We start from the raw sequence: 15,108 nt of genomic DNA on the forward strand, positions 1-15,108 counted from the left end.
TTTTTTACTTTTCAAACTCATAAACTTCCCAGTTCTTGAAAAAATCTGATATTTTTTTCAGAAGCTCTGCATTTTCTTCTAGAACATTTTTTAAGTTTTGAACTGAAACTTTCAAGGTTTTTCTAGAACATTTTTGAGATCAATCAAAAAATGTTGTAGTTTTTCTAGAAAATTTTCTACTTTTGAAACCCAGAATATTTTTTTTGGGTGGAAATTTCCTCCTTTTTTCCCCCTTTCTTTCCACAATGGCACTCATACATTTCTGAATTAGCATCCAAGTTGTAACGTCTTAGATGTTTTTCAACTCTGACCTGCTTGTTTCCAGAACTGAAACTGCACCGGGACTCATCGCTGCCCCCTAGTGTCCGAGTGAATGTACAGAAATTCTCTTTAAACTGAAAAGAAAATGTGCAGTTAGAGAGCAAAACAAACTTAACCTGAAGAAAACTTTATTCCTAAAGTTGTATGTCTCCTCATTGTTTTAGTAGGCTGTCTTTAATGTGTTTTATATACAGTCAGTTAAAGGTGGGAGCTGTTTACAGTAAACTCTCTGGACTCTTTACATTTACATAAAGACTCTATAAAACTGACAACGAGGAAATGTTTACACTAATTTTGTAGCAGATCAGAAGTGTCTCATTATCACTGATCGTTGTATAGACTGTATAAACATTCTTTTGTCTTTTACACATAAATAAAAAACTGTATTTGTTGATTTTTATGGATTTTGTCACAATCAGTATCACATCTGCCAGGCTGAATACTTTAAAGTATATGTGCAATATTTAGACCAAATCAGCCAGTGGAAGAGTTTAGTGAGCGGATGGCGCCATCTGGTGGCTGAGACGTCTAAAAGCAGAGGCGCTGAGTGTCTGTGCCCATATATGGGCATCGATTCCCTCTCTGAACCGTTGATTAGCTGTAAATTTCCATTTGATTCGCCTTCCGTGAAGATAAAGTAGAAAATGTTATCTTTACATAATTAATATCACCTTTAGTGATTTTTCATATGTAACATTTTCAGTGCTTTGCCAAAAGTTGCCATGTTACAAGTGAAAAAAGTCTGTCAGTGGAATTAGTCATTTTTTTAAACGATATTAAGAAATTATTTACTTATAACCAGCTCCTACATATGGAGAGCCTGTAATGTGCAAAATCATTGTAGATTTAAAAAAAAAGTAAAATTACATTTCCACCAAAATTCTGAGATTAATCTCAGAACATTTTGAGAAAAAATGTACAAGACATTTTCAGAAATATTTGAGAAAAAAAAAGTTGGAAATTTATTGAGTTTCAAAAGTCAAAAATATTCAACTTTTTTAAAGCAAATTTGACAACTTTTCAAATTTGAGGATATTGAAATGTCTTTTTTTTCCGACTTTCTTTTTTTCTCTAAAAATTTCTGATATTTTTCTAGCATATATATTTTTTAAATTTTTAAAATTGAGAAATTTCAAGTGGGATTTTTTTGGTTGATATTTTCCTTTCCTATCTATAGCCCTATTAGGCCATCATAGAATTGACTTGTTAGCTTTGCCTTGTTTTACGTGTATTGACATTTGCACTAGAAACTAAACAAACATACTTCGCAGGATTTCGTGCTTTTGCAGTTGTAGTTGTGTTTTCATCCACCAGGTGGCGCTTCGTCACCACTACGCTGCGGTTGACTTTGCGTAAACTTTGCCCGGAGTTCTTCCAGAATCAAACCAGCAGAATGAGTTAAAACGCGACGTAAAGGCTCTTTTAGCGGACAAACCTCATCAGCGCTCCCTCCCGGATAAATAACCCGCCTCTGCGCACAGTCCCACTCAGAAAAGGAGGCCGAGTTTCCACTTTCCGCTCGGAGGAGACACACCCACGGAGCGGCAGACCGAGGAGTCGAAGGGATGCAGAGAGGAGACAGACGGTGTGATTGAACCGCCATCATTACCGTTTCAGAGGCTGCGACCTGATGGAGGCAGCAGGTAAGAAAACGGCTCACCTTTTATTCACACTCTGACCGCCATAAACAGACATTTTATGAGGATTTATGCACCTGTCACACCAGTTTGGTCCTAATAAATAACCTCTTCACCGACTTACAGGATAATGTTAGCTAAAGAACTGAAAGCAAATCTTAGGAGGTACAGAGATACAGTGGGTAATTAGGACTTAAGTTTAATAGTGAGGGGGAAAACTTTCTACTTTCTGAAGTGAATATGGGCACTTTAAAGGCGTGGCTTCCTTTTAGATTACATCATTTATACATAAAAAAAAACTGTTGATAAACACGAAAATGCTGACTGGAAATAAGTGTTACACCTTCATTTTGGCGCCCCCTCCAGTGCAGCGCCCCTATGAAGGGTCATTATAGAAAAGGGAAAAAAAGAGTAAATTACAGCCAAAAAATTTAAATTTTTACATTTTCAAAAGTCGGAAATACTCTGAGTCTCAAAACGTTTTGACTTTTCAAACTAACCTATTTTGTTATGTCTGGAAAATTTCAGAGATTTTTTTGGGGGGCTTAAATTTACTTTTTTTTTTTTTTTTTTTAAAAATAGAAAAAATGGGGTTTTTTTTTTTTTTTTATTAGTCTCAGAAATTTGCTACAAGAAATTTTAAAGTTGGGCATTTTTGACTTTTGGAAACTTTGAGCTTCAAAAGTAAATTTTTTTTTTTTTTAAATTTAAACTCAGAAATGTTGTGTTTCTTCAAGAAATCTTTTCAGATTTATCAAAATTTTTTTGAAATTTGTTCTAGAAAATATTTTGACTTTTCAATTGCAGAAATTTGTATTTTTCCAAGAAAATTTCTGAGATTAATCTCAAAATTTTGTCATAAATTTCCTTTTTTTCTGCATGATATACGCAGTCGCATGATATGCGCATGATATACGCAGTCGTATATCATGCAGACCCACTTGTTTCCCCACTGGCCCAGTTACAGTAAAGTTTAGTCCCATTTCTCCCAACTTTTAGCCTTGAAATTCAAACCTTTTGGACATTGGAAGCACAGGAGACATGCCTTGGATTTTTCCAGATTCGTCTTGATGAGAGGATGCATGAATCCGTTATTCAGAGGCCGTTCGGCTGCCACAGAGGAAGCAGCGGCTCACATTGCTAGAGGGTGAGATCACCCTGATTTAAATCCTCGCTCTCAGACATCCAGAAGGTCAGCCAGTGGATTCCAGTTTGCCGCGGTGAAATCAGCTCGTCGTTTTCTGTGTTCACTCCGAATGTTTGAAACAGCTGCAGCCTTTCCTCCACGTATCCGACTCAGACTGAGTTTGACGTCTCGGTCATCTTGACCGAAGAATGCAAAGACTTTTGAACCGTTTTAAGAGTCGCTCAGACGGAGCTGTGAACGATTCTCTCCTAAAACACAAAACATTACCAACTATTTTTCTCCAGTTTCCAGAGCAAATATCTCAGTACTCTTGAAATAAGGAGGTTTGGCGCAATAAATCAATTAATCGCAAGATAAATTAAAACAAGCTCAATAATTTCCATTTGCATGATTTATTATTTTTCTCTTTTTCTATGATAAAGGTCTTACTTAGTCTCACTAACCCTTTGTTAAAGGAGAATTTTGTTTATAGAGAATTAAAAATACATTGTATTTGTTGTTTCTTTTATTTTATTTATTTGGGACATTTTTAATGTCTTCCAGTTCCAGTGTTAAATGTTCATATTAATTTAAAGTTTACTGACCTTTAAAAACGTGTTCTTGAATTATTAATGCCATTATATTAGTAGAAAATGATTTCAAAACAACATTATCATTTATCGCAATAATTTCTGGGACTATTTAAAGCAAAATTTGTTATTGTGAGAATCTCCCAGGGCAATTAGAGCTTTTTCATCAATATGAAGGTCTTAATTAATTAAAAAAAGCTCTTACTGTAAAGTTACTTGTAATGTAGTTTTGTTTTATTTCATGTGTAGTAACATATTAGCATTAGGAAGTAGACAGAAATACTTGGTGAGATTTTGTATTTTCCCAGCGTTGAGCCAAAACTTTCAAATTTAAACAAATAACCAACTGGTCGCCAACACTTTTCCTGTTCCGTACCCGTCTGTCTGACTGTAATCAGCTGGAAATAAAACCTAACAGCATGCAAATAACCACAGAGGAAATGGATCGGAGTGGCGCTGAATTTGAATAAAAGCAGGTAAACGTTCATCCAGTTACAAACACAGTGGGAGGAAAATGGAGTAAGTAGTAATCGTTGGTTGATGATGATCTGCTGCTGGTCTCTCCTTATCCAGGGCTGCCAGATCTGACTGATGGTCCAAACAGAAAGTAAAAGCCACCAAACTCCAAAAACCCCAAACTGAATCTCAACCTGTAAAGAAACTCATGTTAAAAGCCCCAGAAGATGCAGGATAAACGATAATATTGTTGTTTTGAGACCTTTTCCAAGTAGTATAACGTTAAACGCATTCTCAAAGACCAAGACTGGAACTGGAAAAAACATTTTAAATATCCAAAATAAGTAAATAAAACAAAAGAAAGAACCAATAAAATTGATTTCAAAGCCTCTGTAAACAAAATTGTCTTTAAAAAAAAGGGCAAGACTTTATCATTCAGTTTTTGGTAGAGAGAGAAAGTCTATTAATCATGCAAATGGGAATTATTGAGCTTTAAATTCTTATGCAGTTAATTGATTTACTGCAGCCTGGCTAAGCACCATGTTTTATTTAAATATATCTCAAAGTATATCTAATCTACCAAATATAAATGTATTGAGTTTTAAGACTACATTTGTCTGACGGTGCATAGACAATTTCAACAATTCTGATTCTGAGGGGGAAAAAATCATAATTATTAGAAATTAAAGTCAGAATTCTGAGAAAAAAATCTTAATTCTTACACTAGAGTCTGAATTCTGAGATTGAAGTCAAAACTCTGAGATTATAGTCAGATTTCTTGGATTAATGTTTGAATTTTGAGTAAAAAAATAAAGTCTGAATTTTGAAATCCAAGTCACAATTCAGAAAAAAAGTTTAAATTCAGAGATTAAAGTCACCTCTTCCATATAGTCACAAAATCTGATTTAATATTTTCAAATGACATCAAATTGACTAAAATATAAATTTAGGTTCAAACTGTGGTATTTTTAACACCAAAATGAAAAGAATAACACAAAGAAATAACATGATTACACCCATTTCCTGTCACCTTAAATGTTACCTCTGCTTTGGGAGACAGTCGGATGAAAACGGCAGAAGCCGATGATTTGGAGACATAAATAAACTAATTACTGGTGACCCGAGGTGCAGAGCGGGGCTGCCTCAGCCTCACTGTGGAGAACATAAACAAGGCCTGCCACCCTGAATAACTCATGTGTGAAGCAAACAGGAAGCAGGAAAGGCTGTTTGTTTGAACAGTGATGATGCAAGATGGCCTCCTGTAACTGAACACAGAGAACATTCAGTTTCTCAAATAATGACCAAGACGATTCTCTGTTTCTCTAAGAATTAATCACAGGGGATCAGCTCTACGTTTTTCAGCTTTACTCACCAACGCAGGCCTGAAAACGTCTTGACCTGCAGAATTAGGAAATCCCTGAAATAGAACCTGTCAGGCAGCCTGAAGGAGGCTGGAAGACGGGGCCGGTCAAAAACGTTTTGGGGCCCTGAGCAGATTTTCACTTGGGGCCCCCATATAACGACATGTCAACAATAAATGCTTCATCATTCCTGAGCAAATCCAAGTGCTAAATGATAACAGAAGTTATGCTAATTATGTGATCAGTAACGTCATTTTTTAGTTAGCTTACATCATACAAACATGATGATAATTAATTTTAACCTTAAAGTAGCAGCAAACTGAGAAAAGTAGCAGCAAACTGAGAAAAAATTGATTAGGGCTCTTGGAGGCCCTAATCAAACATAATATTGATAGAAAAGTATAATTTAAAAAAAAAATTTAATTTCAAAGTTAAACAAGTTCCACTGGCAGATTATTTGATTTATAACATGGAAAAAATTGAAATAAGTTAAATAATTTGCCATATTTTTTTCATAATATTAAGAAATTATTGACTTAAAACAAGCTAATATTTCTTGCTGAAAAGTTACTTATAAGTTAGTTTTGTCTAATTTCAAGTATACTAAGATATTCTTTTCACAAAAAATTAGACCAAAAATCTCTGGTAAGATTTTGTGCTTTTGCAGTGTGCTCCTTTAGAAAGAACTTTCAATTAAAAATTAACATAGAAATCAATTGTTCTTGCAAAAAATAGCATTTTTAGAATCTTTGAAGATAAATAAACGACTAAATAATATCTTTACCCATTGTTTAAGTTCATGTAATTTTCCCTGAGCTTTTCCTTTATCTGTAAGACCTTACAGGTAAAGATAATGGCTGAAGTTTTCGGTAAACAAAGAATGCCGTGTTTTTTGTTGCCTTTATCTCTAAAGGTCAGTCATGTTGCTGAAGAAAGCAAAACTTTGATGTAAAACCACTGTAAAGTTTTTCAGTTTCCCACGATCTGACCTTTACTTTCTTAATTCAATGCGAAGCTAAGAGATGCCACATAAAAAAGGCAAAAATAGGCCGTTTCTGAGAATATCAGCAGGTTCAGCAAGGCTCTTTAACAAAGGCAGGAAGTGAAGGTCTTTGTAGAGAAACTTTACGTGCTTTCAGACTGTTGCTGAAAAACCTAAATTGACGTTTCTTGCTGCAATCTCCTGTTAATTATTTGCTGGCTACATCTGCAGGGAGTCTGGGATTTATTGGTCCAGCTGTGGCCGACATGCAAGCTGAACCGGCCGACCCAGCAAACATGTAATATTATCAGCAGAAGAAGCACGTATCTGGATGTTAGAGAGATTAGGGCTTGAGTTAGCAGACAAAAAGGCAGAGGTTGAGCTATGCTAATCTGTCTTCATGCACTGTATTTCTACACAGAAACTAGTACAGTTAGAAAGAAGAGAAAACAAATACAAAGAGGAATTAAAGTGACATAAGGACAAAGATTTTGTTAGTCAGTGTTTAGCGATTTTTTTAAAAACATCAGTAAAGAACCTAGAAGACAGTTAGCACAAAGAGAGCTATGCTAGTGGTAGCGTAGCTATCTTTCATCCATTTTCAAGGCTTTTGTCCACATTTTTGTGTTGACAAGATATTGTTTTTATAGGAGCAGCTAATTAGCATCTCAAGCTAAAATAATATCTGAACTATGATCCTAAATCCCAGAGGAGTTCAAAAAGAGGCTTCATGAATGCAGGCAGTGAAAATAGGATGTGAAAATGTCTGCAAACAGATGCACAATTATATAACTATACATCGTTGAAAAGCAGAAGTAGAGCCTTCTGCACAAGCAACAAGAATGCAGCAAGTCATTTCTGGATGGGAAGTTAACAACAAAACTCCTGTCTTTTCCAGCAGCCATTGTACAGCGGTAAAACCAGCTGATGCCCTGGAGCTCAGCGTGGGTTGCTAGGTGATGGGCTGGGCTTCGCTGGGGTTGCTAGGTAACAATGCAGTCCCTGCTGATTTGTGATGTTACATTCTGATGGTTTTTGAAAGCGCTCATTTTCCAGACACCAAAAAACAGCTTATTTATTTTTATTTTTTTACTTTTTCTGTTTTTAGGAGCAGTAGAAACCCAAATGGAAGCCCAAAACGTACAAAGTTTGAATTTGTATGTTTAAAGCAGGCTTAGCTCTCATCTTAAAAGTAAAAACTGCCCAGACAGGGCAGTTGAACTAACTGAGTTGTTGATATAGCAAAACCTTCACCCGAGCATCTGTTTCCTCTCCTGCAGCCGCTCCCCAGTGATCCCAGTCGCCATGCCAACTTTTACAACCCTCAAAGCAAACAGGAGTCCTCAGAGAAGCTGCTGAGTCTACCAGCATATCAGCCGCCATCTTGGTCTGCGGGACGACGGGAGGCAAGTAGGCTGGAGGAGGATGCAAAGGGATAAAACACTGCAAAAACACAATACCTTAAGTATTTCTGGTCTAGTTTCTAGTGCAAATATCCTGGTGCCCTTGAAATAAGACAAAACTAACTCTGAAGTAACTTTTTAGCAAGATATAGGAGCTTGTTTTAAGTCAATAATTCCTTAATATTGATTTTTAAACAAAGCACTTATTTCCCAAGTTATAAGTGAAATAATATGAGTGAAACTTGAACCTTTTCATCAAAATTAGGGAATTATTCATTTAAAACAAGCTCCTATATCTTGCTGAAAAGTTACTTCAGAGTTAGTTTTGTCTTCGAGTGTAGTAAGTTTGGATGCAAGTTATCAATTAATAAGTTAATCTCACATTGATTGATTTTGTCGATGGACTAACGATTAATTGATAAGCGGCCGATTTCCTTAAAAAGAGAAAAAAATATTTTCTCTTGTAGCAAGAGATTTGACATATTTATGAGATATAACAAAACGGGAAGCTGTCAGACTTCTGAATACCTAAAGAAAGATTAAAATATGTGTAACACTTACATGAACAGAGATTTGTTCAGGGCGGCCGACTTCACTTGTCACTCCGAGTCAACGAACTGGACAGAAACGGCTGTTAAATTTGTAAACAGAACCTAATAAAAAGCATTTTGCGTTCTTCACCAGACTATGTTTGGACAGTTTCTCTTTCCTCTTCAGTTCGCCCTCCGCCATCTTTGTTTTTCTTAAACTGGCTCCACTTATGGATGATCAGCGGCGCCCTCTGTTGAGTGGAGACCAAACTACAACACTGAAAAAAAGGTCTAAGCGGCTGTTATTAGTTAATCTTTTGAAACTAATTTTAATCTAATACAATATTAAAGCTGCAGTATGTAACTTTTACTTAAAAAAAAGTAGTTTTTTTTTTTTTTTTTTACATATTTGCTAAATTGATAATTATGTTGTGACAATCAGAAACAACCAATCAGAGCCAGGAGGAGGGTCTTAGCGCTGTCAATCACTCTTGCACTTTGGCTCCTTGCTTTCTGTTAAGCTACAGCTGGTTCACCATGTATGCTAACGCTAGTTAGCATGGCCACAGCTGACTGCGGATTAATGGTTTTCCTGGAACTGTAAGTTGTTTGTCAGCCATTCGCACATTGAGCAGCATTGATTGACAGCGTTAAGATCCTCCTCCTGGCTCTGATTGGTTGTTTTTGAGCAGGAGTGTTACATTTCTTCAGATGGGAATAGTAGCTCAGGGAGAAGGTGGAGGAAATCAATCTTTATACAGATTATATGCTGTCACGACATGCTGACAGTTTTAAATAATAAAAGTTACATAATCCAACTTCAACTGACATCAGTAGTACTAAGATATTTGCACTAGAAACTAGACCCAGAATAGTTGGTGTGGTTTTTGCAGGAGGAGCTGATGAATTCATTTTCCCTGTGATTTTGTTGCAGAGATGGTTCTCCGCTGGAATCTCCTGATGTTGGCCTTGCTGTTGAAGACCAGTTCGGTTCATGGATCCAATTGTCCAGCAGCTTCCATCTTGTCCCAGTTTCCCTCTGAGGTTCCCGCTAATGCCTACTGCTTGAACTTCTCTGGTTCTTCCTTCAGTGAGGTGCGCTGGTCTGTGTTTACCAACGGCACCAACGTACAGACTCTGGATCTCTCCAACTGCAACATCAGCCTTATTAAACTCAGCGGAAAGCAAGCTTCTTCACTGCGGAGAGTTTTCCTAAATGGGAACAAACTAAGAGAGCTGCCAGAGCACTTCCTGGCGGGCCAGCCCAGTCTGACCGAGTTGGACCTGAGACAGAACCAACTCCATGAGATTCCCAAAAGCTTCCTTCAGGACTCTGATCGCCTCCAGAGCCTGGACTTGCAGGGGAACCAGCTGCGCTCTCTCCCTGGTGATTTATTCCAGATTCCCAGTCTTCATAAACTGGGGCTGGATGGGAACCAGTGGGAATGCTCCTGTTTGTTCCTGGAAGGGTTGGAGTCCGGCAGGCAGGCCAACAGGACGGACCCGCTGGAGGACCTCGTGGGGAACCTGACGTGCTCCTTTCCTCCACACCTCGCCGGCAGAACGGTGTGGTCAGTAAGCATCAGCGACGTCTGTCGCCTGGCCGGCCTTACGGCGCTCTTCATCGTCCTGCCTCTCCTCATCCTCTCCGCCTTGCTGCTCTGCTGGTGCTGTGGGAGGAAGAGGAAGAAAAAGGAAACTCTCACCTTCAGCTCCTCCAAAAAGAGGCCCCCCAACTTTGGCTGCAGCAACCACCAACACCACACCAAGCAGCAGGATCCAGGCGCTGAGCCGAGCAGAGCTGCCGACTGCGGGAAGGAGGGGATCCTGAAGAACCAGCTGCTGCTCCGCCCGGCTTCGGGTCTCCTGGGCAGCACCAGGGACATCTACGAGGAGGTGGAGATCAAGCTGAGCTCAGCAGAGTCTCTTCCCGGCTCCTCGGAGGGGAGGCAGGGCCCCCAGGAGCCTGACGGGGCCAGCAAGACGGAGCTGGACACGGTCAGCGTGACAGAAGTGATGAAAGACTCTGCAGACAGGGAGAAGGCCTATCTGACTCAGTCCACTGAGTACTACAGTCTGGTGCCGGGCATCGAGCTGGAGGACTCGGACCATGGGGAATATGAGAATGTAAATATGTCATGACACTGAGATACGGTGGAAGGTCACCTATTATGCTTCAGTGAACAGGTTAAGATTGGTCCAAACATCATTCTTAGATAATGAGATTTTAGTCTGGTCAGATCCGCCAACCCAACGTTTACAATCGCATGTGAAGATGGCTGCAAAAAGATGCGCAATTATACAACCGTAGAGCTTTGAAAAGCATTAGTGTAGCCTCGTACATAACCAACAAAAAGGCAACAAGTGGTTTCTGGATAGTAAGTCGTCAACAAAACACTTGTTTTATTTCAGCGGCCATTGTACAGTGCATACAGCAATAAAACCAGCTGACCAAGATGTGCTGGACCATTTGGGTTGCTAGGTAACGACATGGGCTTCACTGAGGTTGCTAGGTAACGGGCAGTGGCCTCTAATTTGCGACTTTACATTCGGAAGGTTTCTGAAACATCAAAGTTTCCAGACATCAAAATATATTAACTTATTGCCAAAAAAACTGGGTTTTTTATTGCTTGAGCTGTTTTTAGAAATAGAAGAGACCCAAAGGAAGGAATAAAAACGCTTTTCCAGCAGCCATTGTACAGCGCATATAGTGGTAAAACCAGCTGACCAAACGTACTCAAGCTCAGCTTGGGTTGCTAGGTGACAAGCTGGGATTCGTTGGGGTTGCTAGGTAACGGCGCAGTTCCCGTCAATTGTAACTCAATGGCTCGTTTTTTAACATTAACTGACAGCCAAAGCAAATGTCTGTTTTTAGAAGCAGTTGTGACCCAAGTGGAAGTATAAAAATGTGCAAAAAGTGAATTTTGTATAATAGGTCCCCTTTAAGTTTACAGATGGACTTTCAGTCATCATGGGCACTGATGTCATATTAATTTTGTACTTTTAACAGACTGAAACACCGTAATGTACCTCTCACTAATATTTGGATACCTCTGTCTCAGTGTGTATCTTTATCACACACTTTTTATGGATTTCTAAAGCACAGGTTAGTTACACAGAAATATATGATAGCAAATATGTCAGATTACAGTTTGATTCAAAACACAGATTTTTTCTTTATCACAATAGTATTATGCATTTGTGTTTTACTATTTTTAATGTTTTGTTTGTAATTACATCCACTACATTTCAAAGGATGAAATTTAGCTGTTGTGCTAATTCCTGCATATTTAAATTGCTGTAAATCGAGGTAAAGTTAATTAATGTGCACTGTCCTAATCAAATGAATACATAATTTTAAAAAAACAATTAGAGGTTTTCAAACAACACTATGAAACATCAGTCATGGTGGTGACATCATGCCTGGTTAGCTGGTAGCGGCGCTACTGCATCACATAAATGAAGAAGACGCTAACCTACCTTGAGCTTCTTTAACTTCAAATCAACAGCTACAAGTTTGAAACATGGATGTAGTTGGGTGTAGCAAATCCAGCTAACAACAATGCATTAGCATTAGCTTAAAAATATAGCTATTCCAACAGAAACTCCACAGCAAAAAAGATGTTCTAGTTGAAGCTAATACAAATATAAACTCTGTAATAAAGATGGATAAAAACAACAATATACATTACTTATTCCTGTTTATGTACCAGCTAGCATTAGCAGTGCAGCGCAGCTAGCTGAGCTACAGGCAGTTATAAGACGTCTGAACATTTTCTTTAATCCTGTTTCTCAGTGTTTGAGCAAATATCAACAGTAAATGTTTTCAGCACTCATTACAACAACCTTTCTTTTTTATTATGTAATCTGATGTTAATTAGAAGAATGAAAATTGACCAATTTGTCATCTGGATGAATTGATGTCACAGCAAACTGTAAATGTTTTTTTTTTTTTGCTGTAGTTTTATCTTCAACAATTTAAACCCAGAATGAAAATACGGTGCACTCTTTTACAATCCTGATCATATCTACCACTGATAAAGTAGAATTAGAAATAAACATTTTTATTTTTTAGTAATTTAACACAGCTCGTGCTCTACTGAGATATACATGCTTTTGGCTGTGTTTAAATACTTTGACACCATGTTGTTTTGTGCTTAATTTAAAAAAAGAAAACTGATTTGTCAGCAACTTTAAAGTTCAGTGAAGGACTATTGTTTACCAAACACAAACTAAAATGCAGCAACTCAGTTTTTCCATTATTTACATTCTCAGCTGAAAAGATTTTACTCTACTTGCTCTATAAAATAAAAACATTTTTGTTACTAATTTTGAAGAAACGGCTTCTTGCCCCTTCAGGGTGACTCTTAGTAACAAACATATTTATAAGAAAAAGGAAGTAATTATTTGTAAGTGTTCTTTTATTTATTTTAATAAAATTCATGCATTGAATTTAATTTTGTTAAGAGACAATTTTTCCTGTTTCACTACATTTTAATTCTCCAATATATGAGCTTTATTTTTTTAAGGAGGGCTCATTATTTTCGCTCCCATTTTAAAAAAATGATTCAATAGAGAAGACTTTTTTTGCCCCTTTTGTAAAAGTTTGTTGCTTTTCTTAAACATGAAAATAAAACAAAGCTGTGATTGTTTAATTTTACAATAAAAGAACATGTTTTTATATATTCTTAGAGCCGGACAATTGTATTTTTTTCAATAATAAAGTTCCCTTTTTTTGCTTTAAATAGTTATTTTTGTGGAATCACAGAACCCAGTGGGTTTTTATAAGATGGGCAGTAGCCCAGGGCGGCATGAGAGAAAACACAAGCATCAGATAAAAACATATAAAATAAAATATCCTCTGTCTGACAACCTGATCAGAACCATCAATTATTCAGTTTTTGCTCTACAGCTATTAATTTGTTCATTAATACATTCAGGTCCATAATTCAGCGATAATGATTCTGGGAAAAACATCCAAAATCCTGTTTAGGTTTTAAAAACAGTGTTTAGCATTAAACTTTAAACACATATTTAAAGTTTTTTATTCAACTAAGTGTCCTTGTTTTGCAGACAGCTCTATTGGTTACAATGTTTTGCAAAAATAAACTGATAAACTGAAAATGATTCATAACTTTTGTTTTTTTTTTTGTTGACATTTTAAGCATTGATAAAGTTTTTATACTTTCTTATATAAGAGCTTTGATATTTTTCTTTCCATGTTCAGATGTTACATTTATTTCTTTAATTTCATAGACAGACGCTGTTTGAATGTGCCAAACAAAAACTGAGTGCAGTCCAACCTCTGAACTATCACAATGCAAGAGGAAATGATTTAATCTGGACCTTTTCCCTGTGGGACATGCAGAACGGAGGAACTAAAAATAAAAAGGAAAAAAACGTTTCTAAGGTCACAAATGCCTGAGTTTACATTTAAAATGCTTAAAAAAAGCATTTATATCCATTATGTTTGTCACATTACTGCAGAAAACCCTGAGTTTTTGTGTTTTACACCAACAGAAAGTATTTTTCTATCAAGTAAACTAGAATACTTTGCAAGTGTTTATTATTATTAACCAAATTTAAATGTATAATCAGAGGTGGGTAGAATCCCCCAAAATTTTACTTAATTAAGAGAAGCACTATTTCAACATATTTTTACTCCAGTAAAAGTAAAAAGTAGTCGTCCAAGACTCAAATAAAAGTAAAAGTCTACTCAGGTACTGAGTAACGGATCAAATTATCAATCATTTAATATTTAAAAATTGCAAAATGAGGCAGACCAAAATATATAGTTTGGTGGTAATTTTGGTATTTTTGTTACAAGTAACAAAATCAGGCAAAACAAAAATGTCTCCAAATCAGGTTTTTCACTAAAAAATGTATAAAACTTTAAGCAAAACTGCAGGTGTGTCTCTGTGTCTGATGGATGTTTTGGTTAAAACATGTTTGTTTTTCATTCAGTGGATAGAAAATCCAGAAATTTTACTCAAGTAGGAATAAAGATACTTCATAATAAAGTTACTCAAGTGAAAGTAAAAAGTACAACATAGCAAAATCACCCCTAAACGGACATTTATAAAAAAGAGGAATAAAAAGGTAGTTAAGTAAGTATAACTGAGTAAAAGTAACTAGTTCCTACAGATAATAGACTTCCTTTAGAAAGCTGCTCAGCTCTGAGTAAAGCCTTAGAAAGTCACACACATAGCGGAAAAAGGCCAGAGATGCTGGTGCTTAAGTGGCCGTGAATGCAGGTTTAAGATCAAAATCAGTCCGAGTCGCTTCAGTTAGCAGGAGAAGTCCACACCTGCCACACAATAGACAAGGCCCAACATTGAGGTCACGGTAAAAGTGCATGACACAGACACTCGATTGTTATCTGCGATGTGGAAAACAGACACACGGCTCACTCTCACACTTTATACCTCTGCGAGCTAATTGGCTTCAGCGAGGGAGACGGATGGTGCAGTGAGGGTGGGACTTCCTGGAATTGAAAGAGCTGAGGAGGATTTTCCACACGGGTTCACACATATTTTCCATTTAAGCTTTGTTGAAGCACAGCTGAAAAAAAAAAAAATCTCTGTGTCTTTTACTAAATTTGATCAGAATGATTGAATCAAAAATATTTGTACTGCTTTTAAGCGGGTTTTTTTTTATTTCAAAAACATATATATTAAACACAATGTTTTATTTTAATAGTAT

General features: G+C 36.9%; 1 protein-coding gene and 1 long non-coding RNA gene across 4 annotated transcripts; one reads left to right on the forward strand and one right to left on the reverse strand.

The window, feature by feature from the left end:
- The first annotated feature begins 1,712 nt into the window (after nt 1-1,712).
- LOC103479541 (uncharacterized) lies at nt 1,713-10,842 on the forward strand. Of its 3 annotated transcripts, none has more exons than XM_008434030.1 (3): nt 1,713-1,964; nt 7,754-7,879; nt 9,341-10,842. In XM_008434030.1, exon 3 carries the CDS (start codon nt 9,343-9,345, stop codon nt 10,546-10,548), a length of 1,206 nt encoding a protein of 401 aa, XP_008432252.1. In that variant the 5' UTR covers nt 1,713-1,964; nt 7,754-7,879; nt 9,341-9,342; the 3' UTR covers nt 10,549-10,842. The 3 variants fall into 3 exon arrangements, with proteins under 3 accessions (XP_008432252.1, XP_008432253.1, XP_008432254.1); XM_008434031.2 differs by lacking the exon at nt 1,713-1,964 and adding an exon at nt 3,984-4,150; XM_008434032.1 differs by lacking the exon at nt 1,713-1,964 and adding an exon at nt 7,582-7,630.
- LOC103479540 (uncharacterized) lies at nt 7,809-8,649 on the reverse strand. The gene is made up of 3 exons (XR_535959.2): nt 8,558-8,649; nt 8,438-8,493; nt 7,809-7,888 (listed from the first exon to the last, which is right to left on the reverse strand). It is a non-coding gene; the product is annotated as an uncharacterized LOC103479540 (long non-coding RNA).
- Nucleotides 10,843-15,108: the final 4,266 nt, after the last annotated feature.

The sequence above is a fragment of the Poecilia reticulata genome, linkage group LG17, assembly GCF_000633615.1.
Source record: "Poecilia reticulata strain Guanapo linkage group LG17, Guppy_female_1.0+MT, whole genome shotgun sequence".
Classification (NCBI taxonomy): Eukaryota; Metazoa; Chordata; class Actinopteri; order Cyprinodontiformes; family Poeciliidae; genus Poecilia; species Poecilia reticulata.